We start from the raw sequence: 20,000 nt of genomic DNA, 5'->3' as shown, positions 1-20,000 counted from the left end.
TTCTGCCATGACTTTCTGTGACTCTTCTACTATGACTCTTCTGCTGTGACTCTTCTGCTATAATGTCTGTTGTAACTCTTCTGCTGTGACTTTTCTGCTGTGAAACTTTTCCTATGACTGTTTTGTTGTAACTCTTTTGCTGTAATTTTCTTGCTGTGACTCTTCTACTATGACTCTTCTATTGTGACTCTTCTGTTATGACTCTTTTCTTTTTTTATTTAAAGTTGTCTTTAACTTCATTTTTATTGTGTAATCCATTTTGCCTCCTTGCTCAGTGTACAAGTCGCCAGACTATGAATCAATGTGTTTTGAAGAACTTAAAAAGAGACTTATTAACATTGGCTACCCTAAAGCAATCAAAGAATTTAAATATGACCCATCATTTCCCGTCAGGTGAGAGGAAATCCTTGGATACTTTTTTAAATGGTTTTAGTGCTTCATTGTTGCATTATTACTTTGTTTTATTAACAAGTGTTACATTGATATTATTTTTTTCCATGCTCAGTCTTGGAGAGCCTGCAAAGGCCATGGGCACTGCCCTGTCTCCTGACTATAAAAACAAAGGTAAGGAAATAAACATGTTTAGATATGTCTTATTATTGTTGTTGTTGTTGTTTTTTTGCTGTTGTTTAACCCATGGTCAGTCCTGATTGAACAGACTGATAATCAAAGGTGTTCCAGTTGTGACCATCCAGCTTGGATGAATTTCAAATGTAATCAAAAAGACCACCCTTGTTACGCATGCACTGTCATACTAGTTACTGTCATGCAGTTATATTCAGGCTTCACATGTTAGTGGATTACTCAGCCACATACATGCTAATTCAAAGAACGAATAGTTCAGATAAGTGAACAATCGTCATCATCATCATCATCATCATCATTGTTTTAACATCCACTTTTCCATACTTGTATGGGTTGGATGGAGTTTACTGAGGCAAATGTTTGATGGCCAGAAATGGTTTTGCAGAATATTGGAAATTAATGATACTGTTTACAACAATCATGCAATGTCAAGACAAGGACACACACACACACACACACACACACATATGTATACATCTGTACATACACATATATGTACCTTCACACACATACACATGTTAATATAGGGTTTAGATTTAGAGTGGATTAATGGGTCTAATACATGTTCAGTTTGTTCTATTGAAAAACTGTATCAAAAAATCTTGAGAACCTCTAAGGTTCTCTGAGGAATGAGAATTTGCTTGTATATCTGCATTTCAGAAAATATATCTCCTTGGAAATTCAAGAGTAGACCACCAGACATGGTAAACCATTAACATCTGGTTTATGTCTGCTTGACATTGAATTATTGTAATGTTGGTTACCTCCCTTGCGGTTTTCCTTTCTGCCTTCTGTACGAGCATCTCTTGTTTAATCATTATTTGTTCAAAGGACAACTGACAAACGATCTTGTTTTCTGTTTGATAAATAACAGAATGAATTATTATTTCAACCAGGAAACCGTGGGTTGCTGTAATTACGAGATTTGTGGTTTTGAAAGATTACATATATATATATATATATATATATATATATATATATATATATATATATGTATATATGTATATATATATTCTTTTACTCTTTTACTTGTTTCAGTTTTTTGACTGTGGCCATGCTGGAGCACCGCCTTTAGTCGAGCTATATGTATATATATATATATATATATATATATATATATATATATTATGTAAGTAAGAATCAAAGTTAGGCAAATCAAGCTCACATATACATTTATTCAGCCCTAGACCTAACATGAATGAATTTCTTTAAAAGTATGTTTAATACATCAAACATATCAAAAATATGTAGATATATAAAAATATATAGAGTAATCAATACATTAAAAATATACATATAAAAATATATGAATATATAGATATATACATTAAAAATATATTGCAAAATAAATATATATATATTGGTTGACTTACAGATTATGAAATGAAATCATAAAAGGAGTTAAGAGTCTAGAAGATAAAAAGTTTGGGTGTTAATAATCCAGTTAATAATCCTACAGCTGTTTCTGGTGGTCCGGTTGTCCAGTCATATAAAATATATTTACATCCATTATTGGACATCACCTCCTTTGTCAGGGAAAAATTAATTTCTAAAAAAGCTCACATGTACTGCATTTTTCTAATTACCTACTGAGTGTTTTTATTGAGCTATATGCAAAAAAAAAGAACAGGAAGTGGAAGTGTTTTTGAATGGTTGGAAGAGATACAATGCATGATAAGATAAGGCTACTGATGGCTCTATAAAGGGAGGGAAGTGTTATTTTATTTTTCAGAAAAAGTTTCAATGGGTGTAGAAGCTGGTTTTCAACTCCATCCAGAATCATAATGCATAAATGTTGAGTAAAACCTATGTTTACATTTGCATTTGCCTATTGTTGTATTATCAGGGGGAGCTACTTTTATTATGGACCAAGCCAGTATATATTGTATATTTTGTCATTTAAGATTTTGTATGTGTGTAGCTAATGATGTCAAGAATTTGGATTTTGTCTTAGTGAAAAAATGTAAGTGAGCTCAAAATCGATACTTAAAATCTATGGTACTGCCTATACAGGTCTTTCAAATTGATTTTTATCTTTGAGTTAGTGTAACCAGGTAATGACATCACCAGTTGAGTTCCATAGAGGGAGTTCAACATTAGCTCTAACATGAGGAACAATATGATCTATTATATATTTACTAATTTTGCCTAAATTTGACTTTGTGGGACAAATGAGTCAGGTGGAGAGTTTAGAGAGGAAATTAAGCTTGTGGTCTTCAAGAGTAAGATGAGGAGTTTTGAGTTCATATTGTTCAGTTCTGTTTAATAAATTCAGATCTGCAATATGCTTATGATGTGTATCTTTAATATCATCGAGTGCATTTCTATGTGCTTGTTTATAGTTAGTGTTTAACTCCTTTAATATTAAATTGTTGTATGTTTCCAAAGGTAAGGAGTGGAGGTTTCCAGTTTTATCAGAGAAAACATGTAAATTTGGTGAATATTTTAATTTTGATATAGTTTTGGAAAGCTTCTGGAATGAGCTAGTGTTATTAGGAAATTTAAAGTTTTTAATCATATGCATAAGATAATTTATTTTTCCTTGATGAAGACAGTAGTGTCCAATAATGGATGTAAATATCTTTTATATGACTGGACAACTGGACCCCCAGAAATGGTTGTAGGATTATTAACTAGATTATTAACACTCAAACTTTTTATTTTCTAGACTCTTAACTCTTTTTATGATTTTGTTTTATAATCTATTAGTCGACCTATATATGTATTTATTTTGCAATATATTTTTAATGTATATATCTATGTTTTTCAGTTCTCTATTTAAGAAATGAGGAATTATGTACGTTATTTACATTATTTACATTTGACGGATATTTGTCCTTATCTTGTTTGTTGTTAACACAACGTTTCGGCTGATATACCCTCCAGCTTTCTTCAGGTGTCTTGGGGAAATTTTGAATCTGGGTTCTCATTCCTAAGGTATTTTTCGATGTTATTATTACTATTATTGTTAGTGTTCAGGTCACTGTTTGGAATCAAACTCGGAATCTTGGGGTTAGTAGCCTACGCTCTTAACCACTACGCCATATGCCCGTGGAATATGGCGTTGTGGTTAAGAGCGTGGGCTACTAACCCCAAGATTCCGAGTTCGTTTCCAAGCAGTGACCTGAACACTAACAATAATAATAATAATAATAATAATATTAATAATGATAATAATAATAATAATAATAATAATAATAATAATAGTAATAATAATAATAACAACATCGAAAAATACCTTAGGAATGAGAATCCAGGTTCGAAATTTCCCCAAGACAGTTGAAGAAGGTTGGAGGGTATATCAGCCGAAACGTGTTGACAACAAACAAGATGAGGACAAATATCCGTCGAATGTAAGTAATGTTATATGTTTTTATCTGTATATTTTTAATGTATTGATTACTCTATATATTTTTTATATATCTGTATATTTTCAATATGTTTGATGTATTAAATATACTTTTAGAGAAATTCATGAATGTTGGGTCTGGCGCTGAATAAATGTATATGTGAGCTTGAGTTGCCTAACTTTGATTCTTACTTCTACATTATTCTAAATACCTCAGGTTTGAATATCTTGAGCACTTCAAAATGAAATCTATGCATTGGAGAAAATCTTTATAATCATATATATATATATATATATATATATATATATATATATATATCAAGAATAATAATAAATGGAGCAAAACACATATAATCAATAAGTTCCTTTAATTCCTACATATGTTTCAAAAATTATGTGCACTCTACTCCAAAGAAGTGAGACGTGCTGGAATATGCACATAAATTAATATATATATATTAGAAGGTTTGGAGGTGATGTACAGCTATTATATATTAGTAAAAAAATAAGGTACTCAGAAATCTGGATGGTTGTACATTTACAGATTTTTATTAATATGTCACATGTTTTTATAAATCATATATTAGCGCTTTCATCTACTCTAATAGAAGAATCTATTAGAGTAAATGAAAGTGCTAATATGTGATTTATAAAAAACATGTGACATATTAATAAAAATCTGCAAATGTACAACCATCCAGATCTCAGAGTACCTTATTTTTCCTAATATATATATATATATATATATATATATATATCATCATCATCATCATCATCATCGTTTAACGTCCGCTTTCCATGCTAGCATGGGTTGGACGATTTGACTGAGGACTGGTGAAACCGGATGGCAACACCAGGCTCCAGTCTGATTTGGCAGAGTTTCTACAGCTGGATGCCCTTCCTAACGCCAACCACTCAGAGAGTGTATATATATATATATATATATATATATATACACACACACGCATACATGTGTGTATGTATGTATATATATATGTATACCTCTGTATGTGTTTCTGTGTGCGAGTTCATATTTTCTCTCACCCACACATGTGTTCACTGACTGTAAACAACCACCTTGCAATTAAAACATGCACAGTCTGTTGCTTTCAGTTAACTGCCAAAGCATGTCTGAGCTTCTTGACATGTATGGGCATGTATGTATTTGGGAAAGAAAAGATTCATTGAAATGGTGTAATTTGTTTCCAGTTCACTGCATAAATATGTCTAGAGCGTTCTGTTCATTGTTTAAATAGGCTGAGGGATTGCTACCTCACTTGAGAACAAGCATAGTAGAGCAACAAGAATGATATCTGGCCATAGGAAAATAACTTGCCCATACAGATCAGATTCTCTTAGGCCAGACCAAGCATGGAAAAAAATCAACATTAAGATAATGATGATGATAGTTGTGGTGGTGTTGGCAGTGGGAATGATGATGATGATGGTGATGGTGGTGGTGGTGGTGGTGGTGGTGGTATATTCTTTGTCTGCAAAAAGTGTGTTGAGCCAGTGCTAATCTGGGGTTAAATAACAGCAGTTCATGATAATCTAGTTAGTAATCCATTATTTCTCATTATTTTTAATTCTTTAATGGATTAAGTTTTTTTTTTTTTTTTCCTTTTCTGTATGTGCAAGCATGGCTGTGTGGTTAAAAAGATATGCTTCAAAACCACATAGTTTAGAGTTCAATCCCTCTACATAACACATAGGTGAAGCATCTTCTACCATAGTTCTGGACTGACCAGTGAATTATGAGTGAATTTGATGAACAGAAACTGTGAGAGCCGATCATTTATGCATGTGTGTATGTGTGTGTGTGTGTATGTGTGTGTGTATGTGCATTTGAGTTTGTCCTCTTTGTAATTACTCTTTACATAATACCTTTCGACAACCAGTGTTTCCTCATTTACCTACCTGTGACTTAGCAGTTCGTCAAAATACAGGCCAATAGGATACATACCAGACTTCAACAACAAAGACAGGATTTGATCCAACCTACCAATGATCCAACAAAGCCCCAAAATGGAAAACCTACTAAACAAACATTGCATAAAAAACAGTAAACGCCAAGAAAAAAACTTAAAAAAACACCTTACAAGAGCGAAATTCTCAGCAGAGAATAAAACCGAATTCTACGTAAAAGAGTGTGGAGATGGTAGATGTGGAACCTGCAGCAACCCCATCTACAAATATATAGATGGGAACAAACAGATAAAATTTAAGAGTGGTCGCACATTCAATGTAAATGCAGACATGAACTGCAAGACGCAGAATGTAATATACTGCATAACTTGCCCCACATGCAAGGAGAATTAAATAGGTGAAACTGGAAATTCCTTATGTCAATGAGCCAGAATTCACCGACAACATGTCCGACAGGAGGAACCACGGAAAATTCCACTGAGTGAACACCTAGGAACATGTGGGGAAGGAAAATTTAAGATCTTTCCCTTCTATAAATGCTCAAGAAACGATACCTCCTTCAGGAAAAATATGGAGAAATACTTCATAGCAAAATTCTCACCAAAACTGAATGGCTGAAACATGCAGATCACAACCCATCTAGGATCTTCAACTTTGGAACAACAGACCCCTAAAAAAACGGCAAGAAACCCAGATAGTGGGACATTTTTGTACCAAAACGAATTGAACCCAGTTACCTAGGTTCTCATATTTCTCTCCTAACTTTTTTTGAACTAACCAGCTCTATAGATATAATCACAATTCCTTCCTTCCCTTTTACACCCCTTTCAGACACACACACACACACGCACTCTCTCTACCACTGGACAATGATATCAAAGAATACCATGAATTTGTCACAGCAGAAACTGACCAACTGTAAACAGAATCTTCTTCCCTCCCCTTCCCACTGACACACCTTTCAAATACACAGGCACACACACACGCACACACACACACGCACACATACACACGCACACACACACACACACACACACACACAAACGCACCCACACTCTCCTACTAGACAATGACACCAAAGATTCTTTTCGAAAAACAACTTCTTCAAAACGATCACACCTGCTTTTGTCATTCCTTTAAAAGGCTAAAAATAAACTTATTCAAAAGAACTAACCAGCTATGAACCCAATTTTCTTCTTTTCTCTTTCCCATCGACACACACACGCACACACACGGACACACACACCGACACAAAAAAACACACACTCACACACACTCTTTCTCTCTCTCACTTTTCCTCACCCTCTCTTACTATCCTATATATCTCTCTCTCTCTCCATCCCTACACACTCAATAAAACTATATAAAGAGACCCTCCGCAAAGTTTTCTCAAAACAATTTGAAAATCCTGCACGACCAGGTGAAAAGCGCTTTATTTAATATGTGACATTAATAAAAATCTGTAAATGTACAAACATCCAGATTTCTGAGTACCTTAATTTTTTTCTATATAATTTCTGTACATCACCTCCAAACCTTCAAATATATATATACACACACACACACACACACACATGTTATACATATATATACAAATGTGTGTGTGTGTGTGTGTACATGTATATAGAATAACTGCTGCGCTTGTTGAGTATATAAACAGTTTGGCTGATTGTTTCTCTGAAGACTGTCAGAATGATGTGGACGCCTCTGATGACAACCCAATAAGGTTTGAAAATCGGTTTAAGGTCATTCATTGTTTTTTTTTTCAGTCTGCAGAGAAATGACTAAAATATGCCCTATATGTATATATATATATATATATATATATATATAACATATAATTATAAACAGGGCATATTTTAGTCATTTCCCTGCAGACTGAAAATAATGATGAACCTTAATCAATTTTCGAGTTTTATTGGGTCCTCATCAGAGGCGTCCACACCATTCTGACAGTCTCCAGAGAAACAATCAGTCAAACTGTTTATATACTCAACAAATGCAGCAGTTACTCTATAAAGGAGTCCTTAATTTGCATACCAAAAGTGTTTAACACTCTATAAATACAAACGGCCTGTCAACGGGTATCTTAGTCCAAACAGTATCAAGGTGTATGTATATATATATATATATATATATATATATATATATATGTGTGTGTGTGTATACAGACACTAACATGCACACACACACACATGTATATCTATATGTATGTCATTTATCAACCTTGCCTGCATGAGTTGGATGGAGTCTATTGATGAAAACTTTCTGCAACTGAATGCCCTTCCTGTCACTAGCCATTACCTGTTTTCCATATACTTTGTTATATCCACTTGTTTTTCTCTGATTCTAATCTATAAAGTGTGAAAATATATAGATTTTTGTGGATAGGAGTTGGATATATTAGTAGTTTGTGTATATGTGTGTATGTGTTTTTGTGTGTGAATGTATATTTATTTATTTGTTTCAATATTCCTTTGTATATCTTATGTTTTATATTTTCCAGAGGTTTGTGGTTTGATAAAATCTATGGTAACCTGCTAAAAGTAGATAGCTATGGAAACATTCTGATCTGTGTTCATGGCCTCAAAATTATGAAACAGTAAGAACCATTTTGACTATTTTTCTGTCTCATTAATATTATTCTTTTATTCACCAGAATTATTTGTTTGTTCCACTATAAAATAAAATAATTTTAAGATGCTCAGAATTACACCTGTAATATTTTGGTGTTATATTACACATGTTGTAAAGAGTAAAAATATATTAAACTCTGTTATCCAGGTGACCACGTCAGTAGCAGGGGTGGATGCTCTGAGAGTGTTGCTGCTAGAATAGGAATAGTTTGTGCTGAGTTCAGAGAGCTCCTACCTCTGCTGGTAACAAAGGGTCTCTTGCTCACAGTGAAAGGTAGACTATATGATGCCTTGTGTGCAAACAGCCATGCTATATGACAGTGAAACATGGGCTGTGACTGCTGAGGACATGTGCAGGCTTGAAAGAAATGAAGCTAGTATGTTCCGAGGGATGTGTAATGTGAGTGTGCATACACAACAGAGTGTAAGCACCCTGAGAGAAAAGTTGGACATAAAAAGCATCAGATGTGGTGTGCAAGATGGAAAACTGCACTGGTATGATCATGTGATGCGTATGGATGAGGACAGCTATGTTAAGTGTCACACCCTAACAGTGAAGGGAACTTGTGGAAGAGGTAGACCCAGGAAGAAATGGGATGAGGTGGTGAAGCATGAGCTTCAAATGTTGGGCCTCACAGAGGCAATGACAAGTGACCAAAACCTTTGGAGATATGCTGTGCTTGAAAAGACCCTGCTTGGGAAGACCCGACTTAATTCTTCTGCAAAACTGCTGGCCTTGTGCCAAAATATGAAACCAAATTTTGCTTAATTATATTCCTTTATCCCCCCTGTGACTGGAGGTGGGGATTGGTAGAATGCAGCCGCCATATTCTCTGCATGGTGTAACAGGCGACTAAAAGGGGTGGGAGTAAGGGGACTGGGAATCTTCTCCTCTGAGTAAATCCATATTCTTAAAAAGACAGCAAGAAAAAGACAAGGGGGTGGGAACAGCTTTGGTAGTTAGAAGTGTTGGAGTGAGAGAAGCAAGAGAATTTATAAATGATAGGAAAGTTTGGAGAGTGTTTGTGGATGGATGAGCGAATTTGATGTTGCTCAAAGGGGTATGGAACCAACATGATGCAGTCAGGACCCGCTGCTGATATTGGGGGTTGCGTTTTATGCCTTGACCCAAGCATAAAACGGGGCTCATTTCTTTGAGCTGAGAAATGAATGGAATGTCTGGTGTGTGTCTTGTTGTGGCTACCTGCTCTTAAAAAAACAATAGGGAATAGGCCTCGGTATATATGTATTCTTTTATTCTTTTACTTGTTTCAGTCATTTGACTGTGGCCATGCTGGAGCATGGCCTTTGAGGGTTTTAGTTGAAAAAATCAACCTCAGGACTTATTCTTTGCATATTCTATCTGTCTCTTTTGCCAAACCACTAAATTATGGGGACATAAACTCACCAAAATCGGTTTTCAAGTGATGGTGGTGGAGATAACTGCAGATACAAAGACACACACACATATATACATAAAAATATATATACAATGGGCTTCTCTCAGTTTCTCTCTACCAAATTTACTTACAGTCTCTTGTTTCTCATCACCTGTGAATATTTGTTGTTGTTGGTACTCTGTCGCTTACGACATCGAGGTTTCCAGTTGATCTGATCAACGGAACAGCCTGCTCGTGAAATTAACGTGCAAGTGGCTGAGCACTCCACAGACACGTGTACCCTTAACGTAGTTCTCGGGGATATTCAGCGTGACACAGAGTGTGACAAGGCTGACCCTTTGAATTACAGGCACAGCAGAAACAGGAAGTAAGAGTGAGAGAAAGTTGTGGTGGAAGAGTACAGCAGGGTTCGCCACCATCCCCTGCAGGAGCCTCGTGGAGCTTTAGGTGTTTTTGCTCAATAAACTCTCACAGCGCCCGGTCTGGGAATCAAAACCACGATCCTACAACCGCGAGTCCGCTGCCCTAACCACTGGGCCATTGCGCCTCCACACCTGTGAATATGGCCATGAGATAATTAAACTTCTTAAGGTACTTAAGAGAAGTTAAGGTGCTAGACAAGTTTAAAATTCTTCCTTCCCATTTAAAAAGGAAAACAGATTTGAGATCATGTAGTGTTAGGTGCACAATATGGACCAAAAACAAAAAAGTGACTGGTTGGTCATGCCTGGAATTTCTTTGATTTTAGATTTCATTCACTTACCACACAGCCACTCCTGCGCCTATAAAGATTGCTGACATTTTTTGAAAATCAGAAATGAGAATGGTTGAGATAAAAAGGATTCAAGAAGAGTAGAAGTAAAAAAAAAAAATTGATTATTAGTTTTATTGTGTTTAATGTTCAATGGTTATTTCATAGATTCATCTGATCTTTTTTTCAGAAATGAAATTGCACGTCTCTATCCCAACAAATTTATACAACTCAATGACAACCGGTGCTATATTCTTAATACATTGTTTAATTTAGCAGGTAAGAATTGTTTATGAAATACTATTCATTTTATTATTCTTTTACTCTTTTACTTGTTTCAGTCTTTTGACTGTGGCCATGCTGGAGCACCACCTTTAGTCAAGCAAATCGACCCCAGGACTTATTCTTTAGAAGCCTAGTACTTATTCTATCGTCTCTATTGCCGAACCGCTAAGTTACGGGGACATAAACACACGAGCATCGGTTGTCAAGCGATGTTGGAGGGACAAACACAGACATACAAACACATACACACATACATATATATATATATACATATATACGACGGGCTTCTTTCAGTTTCCGTTTACCAAATCCACTCACAAGGCTTTGGTCGGCCTGAGGCTATAGTAGAAGACACTTGCCCAAGATGCCACGTAGTGGGACTGAACCTGGGACCATGTGGTTGGTAAGCAAGCTACTTACCACAAATTTTCATCAAACTGTAAGCAGAACAGTAAAAATGTTAGATATATCACTTGAGTGCCCCTGGACTGGCTCTTGTGCGGGTGGCACACAAAATACACCATTTTGAGCGTGGCCGTTGCCAGTACCACCTGACTGGCCTTCATGCGGATGACATGTAAAAGCACCCACTACACTCTCGCAGTGGTTGGTGTTAGGAAGGGCATCCAGCTGTAGAAACTCTGCCAAATCAGATTGGAGCCTGGTGTAGCCATCTGGTTTCACCAGTCCTCAGTCAAATCGTCCAACCCATGCTAGCATGGAAAGCAGACGTTAAACGATGATATCACTTGTTTATTATGTGACATTGTTTTTGTTATCTAACTTCCAGCATTGGAGCTTTATGTCTCATTAGCAACCAGTTCTTTTCATTAGAGGAAAATTCAAATAATTAAAATTCAAAAAAAAAAACATGTACTCATATATACTTAGATTTTATTTTCTAAGCATTTTTTCATTTTTGTTCACCCTCTCAATTCTTATAACATGTATTGACAAGTAGATGAGCAATAAATCAATTTTATACTATATATTTTTAAAATTTTGTTCCAGAAACTTACATGTTGGCCTGTATCGTCGATTACTTCTCAAACTGTAAAGACTATGAAAAGTAAGTAAATAGTTTTTTTTAAAATTGATATACACATTTGAAACAGCCTTAGATTAAAATACTGGTGTCTATAACATTTATAATCATCATCATCATTTAATGTCTGTTGCTGGGTTGGATGATTTATAACATTTATAATCATCATCATCATTTAACGCAGGGGTTTTCAAACTTTTTGACTTGTGGACCCTTTTATATTTCAGACTTTACCTTATAAATGCTTATGAAATTTATACATAAATATTTGCTTAAAATAACATATTTTTACATTTATTTATTTAACAGCATTTAATAAATAGGTTTATTGTCAATTAAAAGATTTCGATTAAAAAACATATATAAAATCAAATTGCCCATAAAAAGTATTTGTTGTCCACGGACCCCCTGTCTTGTCCTTGTGGACCCCCTGTGGTCCGCAGACCACAGTTTGAAAACCCCTGATTTAACGTCTGTTACTGGGTTGGATGATTTGACTGGGCTGGTACGCTGGAAGGCTGCACCAGACTCCAGTCTGATCTGGCAGGGTTTTCTATTGCTGGATGCCCTTCCTAATGCCAACCACTCCGAGAGTGTAATGGGTGCTTTTATGTGCCACTGGCACAGGTGCTATTTGTGTGACACCAGAGTGCGTTTACATGCCACCAGCATAGGTACCAATTTGTGTGACACTGGTATCTGCCATGACTGCGATTTTGCTCAGCTTGATGGGTCTTCTTCTGAAGCACGATATAATGCCAAAGGTCTTGGTCATTGCCTCCATGAGGCCCAACACTCGAAAGGAACTCAGCCACTTTGCCTCTGTGAGGCCGGACGCTTGAAAGGAACTCAGCTACCTCGCCTCCGTGAGGTCCAGCACTTGAAAGGAACTCAGCCACTTTGCCTCCATGAGGCTCAACGTTCAAAAGATGTTCTTTATGTGCCACCAGCACAGGTGCACTTGGCTTGATGGGTCCTCTCAAGCACAGCATATCGCCATAGGTCTCGGTCACCAGTCATTGCTAGTGTGAAGCTCAAAGTTCATACTTTACCACCTCGTCTCATGTCTTCCTGGGTCTACCTCTACCACAGGTTTGTTCCCTCTACATTTAGAGATCGGCACTTCTTTACACAGCTGTCCTTGTATGCATCACATGACCATACCAGCACAGTCATCTCTCTTGCACACCACTTATGCCTAACCTTTCTCTCAAGGTGCTTACACTGTTGAACATGCATACTGATAGTGCACATCCAGCAAAGCATACTGGCTTCATTTCTTTCAAGCCTATTCATATCTTCAGCTGTCATAGCCCATGTTTCACTGCCATGCAGCATAGCTGTTCACAAACAAGCATCAAACAATCTGCCTTTCATGCTGAGAGAGAGGCCCTTTGTTGCCAGCAAGGGTAGGAGCTCTCTGAACTTTGCCCAGCCTAATCTTATTCTCACAGCTATGCTCTTGGAGCATCTATTACCACTACTAATTTGGTCACCTAGATAACAGAAGCTATCTACTACCTTTAGCTTGCCCCCTCCCCCCAACAGTTGATGGAGTCTATTTTCTCCACATTTTCAGCGTTTATTGTACCTGTGGACCTTCCACATACAAAAGTTAGTTTCCCTGTTAACCTTCCTCTGATATTGCTGCACCTTTTATGTGTCCATAGCTTACACTGCATACATCTTATGGAGTTTCTACTTACACCTTTCCTACAGATTGAGCAGGGCCGTCTACCTGAAGGGATTTGTGATTTATCTGCCTTCCTACTTACTATGACTTTGGTTTTTGCTTAGGTTAACTCTAAGGCCCTTTGATTCTAGACCTTGCTTCCATACCTGGAACTTCTCTAGTTCTGGTAGTGACTCAGCTATTAGAGCAAGGTCATCAGCATAGAGAAGCTCCCAGGGAGCAGCCTTTCTTGAATTCCTCTGTTATTGCCTGGAGGATTATAATGAACAAGAAAGGGCTGAGCACCAATCCTTGGTGAACCCCTATTTGTACCCTGAATTCTTCACTGTACTCGTTGCCCACCCTCACCTTACTGGTAGCGTCCTTGTGCAAGGCTTGTCTGGAAGGGACTTTGTACCAGCCACAGATTTGGTTTGTGGCACTCAGCAAGCTGTCTCACAGGAATTCTCAGTTGCCCTCTCTGTCACAAGTTTGTAGCTCTTCCTCCCTCTCATCAAATTTCTCAATTAGGATGTCCCTAAATCTCTGACCATATGAAAGATCCTTAAGCTTTGAAATCCTTTTCCAGATTGGTCTGCTTCTTGGTATCCTTCTGTCCTGGAGTCTGTAAATACAAATGAGAAATGGCACTAGCTGTGAAAATTACACAAAGGCACTTGTGTGTTAAAAACTCAGAGCTCCACTCGAAATGATGGTGGAACACCAGACACCAGTGTTTTGACCTGGATTGGTCTCTTCAGTGACAAGGATCTTGGCTGTTTAGAACTGAGCTGAAAAATGCTTGTTCGGATATAGAAATTAATAATCAAAGCATACCCTGATTTGAGCAAGGGTAACCAGACAAGAATTCTGGTCTAGATGTATTTAAAACAGCCTTAGATTAAAATAGCAGTGTGTATAGGCATAATGTATATCTACAAATACGGACTGGCACTAGCTGTTGTATTTTATCGCAGACCAACATCTTGGCTTAAATGAGAACATCTGAGGTTTTTATCATCACTGAGGGAATCGAATCAGGTCAAAACATCCCATCTAGTGTTCTGAGGAAAGCCATGTTTTTAACACAACATGAGTCTCTTTGAGACGTTTCTCCCAGACAAACATGAGTACAGTTTTCCTCACAAGGCATTGGTTAACTCCAAGCTATATTGGTGGTGCTGAAATGTTCCTGGCTTTGGGTAAAAGAAAATACAAGAGGATCAGTTAATTGTGATTTTATTCAACATTTTCCCCTCTCAAATTCACACACTTTTTGCAGCAGTCGTTCAGTTTTTCTAAGCCCTGTCAAAGAGCTCAGAAGGTTAGGCCTCCAACCAGGTCTTTTACAATATCCTTAAAGCTAGGAACTATTCAGCACCCCCTCATAGAAGATACTTGCTCAAGGTGCCATACATTCAGACTGAACCTAAAACGATTTGGTATGATGTGAATTTTGTATCCATGCAGCCCACCACTCATACACACACACAAGTGTTTATGTAAACATCCCTAGGTCATATGCATATGCACATACACATGTGCACACTTACACATGCGTGCACATACACATGCACACACGTACACATACAGTTGTGTATGTATACTTACTTAGGTATATATGCATATACATTCATATGCACATACACACAGGCTCCTCTCTCTGTATACTAATCTGTTGTTTCTCTTTCACAGGACGGACACAGGGGTGAAAGCTGAATATTTATATATACCTTATACATCAATGTTCCAAGATGTCAGAGCTTCAATTGATTGGCTCTATCTTCAGGTAATTAGAGGAAGTCATCTTTTTATGATATATACATACATTCATCATCATCATCACTTAATGTCCACTTTCCATGCTGGCATTGGTTGGACAGTTTGACAGAGTACTGGCAAGCTAGGAGACTGCACCAGGCTTCAATCTGATCTTTCAAAGTTTCTACAGCTGGATACCCTTCCTAACGCCAACCACTCCGAGTGTGTAGTGGCTGCTTCTTACATGCCACCGGCATGGTAGCCAAGGCAGCACTGGCATTGACCATGCTGAAATGGTGCTTTTCACATTCCACCGGCACCAGAGCCCATCAAGCAGCACTGGCATTGACCACGCTTGAATGCTGCTTTCTATGTGCCACCAGTATTTCCATTGGTCACACTCGAATGGTGCTTTATATGTGCCACCAGCATGGGTGCCAATCAGGCGGCACTGTCATTGGCCACGACAATAATTTCACTTGAGTCAACAGGTCTTCTTAAGCACAGCATATTGCCTGACGATTGAAGGGTACTTTTAAAGAGGCCAGTTATGTGACACTGGCATCAACCATGGCTACGATCTCACTTGGCTTGCTGGGATTTTTCAAGCACAGCATATCTCCAAAGGTTTTGGTCACTTGTCAATTGCCTCTGTCAAGCCCAACGTTCAAAAGGTTGTGCTTCACCACCTCATCCCATGTCTTCCTGAGTCAACCTCTTCTACAGGTTCCCTCCACTGTTAGGGTGTGACGCTTCTTCACACAGCTGTTCTCATCCATACGCAACACATGACCATACCAGCACAGTCGTCTCTCTTGCACACCACATCTGATGCTTCTTGTGTCCAACTTTTCTCTTGGGGCACTTACACTCTGCTTTGTATGCACACTGACATGACACATCCAGCAGAGCATACTAGCTTCATTTCCTTCAAGCCTACACATGTCCTCAGCAGTCGCAGCCCAGTTTCACTGCCGTGTAGCATGGCTGTTCACACATATGCATCATGCAGTCTACCTTTTACACTGAGTGAGAGGCCTTTTGTTACCAGCAGAGGTAGGAGCCCTCTGTACTTTGCCCAGGTTATTCTTATTCTAGCAGCTACGCTCTCAGAGCATCCACCCCAGCTACTGACTTTCTGATGTTGTAGAAATAAGTGTATAAGTCCATAGGTACATAGATCTAAGTGGGTTAAAGCCCTGGTATTGTAAATCCAGAAAAATGACATGAACATATCAACATTCAATAACAGAATTTTCAATAATAATAATGTATATGACTTGAGATGTTTGCCTTAACATTTGTTGTCCTCTTTAACAATTATATATATCTGTATGTATGTATGTGTATATATATATATATATATATATATATATATATGTTCCTGGCACATGAAAAGTCATTCAGGCGAGATCGTTGCCAGTGCTGCTGAACTGGCTCCTGTGCAGGTGGGACATAAAATACACCATTCTGAGTGTGGCCATTGCCAGTACCGCCTGACTAACCTTCGTGCCGGTGGCACGTAAAAGCACCCTCTACACTCTCAGAGTGGTTGGCATTAGGAAGGGCATTCAGCTGTAGAAACTCTGCCAAATCAGATTGGAGCCTGGTGTAGCCATCTGGTTCACCAGTCAAATCGTCCAATCCATGCTAGCATGGAAAGCGAACGTTAAATGATGATGATGATACTGAGAAAAAAAGTCGTCAGAATTTTGAAAAAAATTTTTTTTATTTCTTCATTATTATTAGCGCTTTTGTTCCTGTTTTATATAACATCTGCTTTATATACATGAACAAGCTGTTTGTACATTCACAAAATTTTATTTGACAAGTTCGAGAAATGAATGAAATGCTAAAGGATTAAGTTGTAACTATTTTTTATATTCTTTCTTTTCCACAGAGTAATCTAAAGGACGAAACTGTCAAAGATATAGAAAAATACATTGAGCGCAACGACAGTTTATCTACCTTACTTGAGCGGTATGTGCCATTTGGTATTCATAACATGTTTTTTCTTTTAATCTCTGATTTTGCTTTTATTTTTTGTTTTGGATTTGGTTGATAGAAGTTGAAAGAAGCTAGTTTTATGTGTGTGTGTGTGTGTGTGTGTGTGTGTGTGTGTGTGTATAGGGGCATTTCACTCATGATCGTAAAATTGTGGTTTTGATTCCTGGACCAGGCAATGTGTTGTGTTCTTGAGCAGAACACTTCATTTTATACTGCTCCAGTCCACTCAGCTGGCAAAAATGAATAATCTCATCGAGGGGCAGGGGAATGTATATGCAAGAGAATCTAGGAAACTGGTCTTTTGAGCCTCTTATTTCAGAAAGGACTTTTAATCTTTTGATATATATATATATATATATATATATATATATATATATATATATTAGAGTAATAAAGTTAATGTCTGGTCATAGAGTGACCAATGGTTTTGTATCCACGAAGTTGGATGAAGAGGTGGTACGGTACTAATGCAACTCAGTGGCCACTTGTTTGCAGGCTATGATAAAGATGAAAGGTGGTCATTTTGAAATGTAATTACTGCAATGGATTAACACTTTACATTAGAACGTGTGTGCCAAATTTCATTATCCTACCTTAAGTTTATTTTGAATAATTAAGAAATATCAATGGGTAAACCTTTCTGAGACACCCTATAGTAGTTGTAGAAGTTGCAGTAGTAGCAGTAAATGTGTATGTTACTAAAATGATGCCTGATTCAAATGTATTTTCTAAGTTTGTGTTTCTATTTTGACAGGATTCAAAAATATGGCGCCCAAAACTTGCTCATCACCAACAGTGACTTTTCATACACTGACGTAAGTGCTTCACCTCCCTTCATGTCAACCCTGCATTTAACATTACTCTGTACACTGGAGAGGGACATCTCACCTAGTGTTTATTATATATATGTATAATATATTATTTCACACAGCATAGACAGTTTAAGTGCCAAATGAGAAATTTACATAAACATTCCTTAGAGTACATCTTTGACATATTACATTCATTTTTCATTTATGTAAGTTCCCAAGTCTGTACCTAACTGTTCTGAATATCTACTTGTGTATATGTGTGTGTATGAGCTTATATATGTCTGATGCTTTTTACTACTCGATGAGGTTAGCCAGAACCTGGAATATACCGGAGAGCTCTTATGATACTCCTCTGGATAATTTATCTCTATATGCTTATTCTACATATGTATATATATATATATATATATATATATATATATATATATACATATATTTCACATAGGCATTGTTGAAATCTCTATAAATAAAGGCAAGGATGTGTGTGCATGGGTGCAAGCCTGCATAACTTCCAAAATTGACTACTGATTTTCTCAAAACTCGGAACATGTATTACTTACGTTCCAGAGATGGTTTTAGACTCTTAAAATTTTTCACATAATGAGTAATGGGCCCTCTAGGAGCAGAAAATACCCTTTCTGGGTTACATGGAGAAAGGAGGTAACTCTTTATGAAATAACTCTCAAAAATTGTTTGTCTCCATTACATCCATTGGTCAAAAAATTATCATAATCTCAATTGGCTGTGAAAGAGCAACACCTGCTCCAAAAAGCAGTACTGTATGTAAAATTAATGAGCAGCTGCTTCATTCCTGGAAGTCCTCACATCTATAAAGTCAGTTGATACAATCCCAGATCCAGAATTTCTCTTTTCCTCGAGGACTACTTCCCCACACATTGGATCTTAAAGTGGTAACTCCAGTAATGTTATTGAGGAATTTGGATCCACCAACACTCTGCAGTGGGACACACCTGGTGGTAAAGAAGATGATGCCACACACACACACATTAGTATAAAGGGAGATAATACAATCACACATCATTGTTGCTGCTTGCTCTATTTAAATGTACACACACACAATGTCTCCCTCATTCTCAAAATCAATATTTAAAAAATTTTTTTTCAGAAAATTATGAAATATTTACTGGAACCAGTAAATGCGGTAAGTTACTGTTTTTTTTCTGTTACTTTATTATTCTAACTAGCAGAAAGACTGCCCTCCGGGCGGATTTCTGCTAGCCACTTCATAATATTTTCACATTTGATTCCCAATTCTAATAATTGATATATTTTACGACTAATTATTTTTTTGTATAATAGTGTTCACTTGCTTAGTAAATATTGCTTTCATTATTTTAGCATGGTCATAATCTCTCTTTTTTTAAACAAACATCAAGGTAGTACAGCTATGGAAGGCAAAGCAATTTGTCAAGTTTTACCTTCCCCTCAAAGCATCATAGAGATTTCAATTCAGCAGCCCATCTATAAGCTTCGCAATGTGTGTGCGCGTGAGAGAGAGAACATTGCAAATAATGAATGAAATAAACATAAAATGAAAAAAATCGTATAAATAAAAGGGCATTACTACAGATGTAGTAATAACATCCATAACATCCAGAAAAATCGATACCTTTTAAGAAAATTTTTTACAAATACAGCTTAGATATTATGGCTTCACAGTATATAGGGATTTATAGGAAATAATTTTTCTGAGAGGCTGGAGAGAGGAGTTTGGGAAAATTCACATGATCTGACTTTTTTCTCTCATAAC

General features: G+C 37.0%; 1 protein-coding gene across 8 annotated transcripts in view; it reads left to right on the top strand.

The window, feature by feature from the left end:
• LOC106881220 (cytosolic purine 5'-nucleotidase) overlaps positions 1 to 20,000 on the top strand; it is a 64,733-nt gene extending 44,733 nt beyond the window's left edge. For 3 of the 8 annotated variants that reach the window (XM_089339844.1, XM_089339843.1, XM_089339845.1), the window contains 8 exons: positions 276 to 393; positions 8,367 to 8,462; positions 10,838 to 10,926; positions 11,944 to 12,001; positions 15,345 to 15,438; positions 17,311 to 17,390; positions 18,172 to 18,232; positions 19,356 to 19,495. In XM_089339844.1, the coding sequence (XP_089195970.1) occupies positions 276 to 393; positions 8,367 to 8,462; positions 10,838 to 10,926; positions 11,944 to 12,001; positions 15,345 to 15,438; positions 17,311 to 17,390; positions 18,172 to 18,232; positions 19,356 to 19,430 (671 nt within the window). In that variant the 3' untranslated portion in view covers positions 19,431 to 19,495. Of the gene's footprint in view, positions 1 to 275; positions 394 to 8,366; positions 8,463 to 10,837; positions 10,927 to 11,943; positions 12,002 to 15,344; positions 15,439 to 17,310; positions 17,391 to 18,171; positions 18,233 to 19,355 lie in introns of all 8 variants that reach the window. The other 5 variants (XM_089339848.1, XM_089339846.1, XM_089339847.1 and 2 more) reach the window with 4 other exon arrangements.

The sequence above is a fragment of the Octopus bimaculoides genome, chromosome 22 (assembly GCF_046866305.1).
Source record: "Octopus bimaculoides isolate indiv1 chromosome 22, ASM4686630v1, whole genome shotgun sequence".
Classification (NCBI taxonomy): domain Eukaryota; kingdom Metazoa; phylum Mollusca; class Cephalopoda; order Octopoda; family Octopodidae; genus Octopus; species Octopus bimaculoides.
Note: the sequence above shows the minus strand (reverse complement) of the source record. Positions and strands in the feature narration are given on the sequence as shown.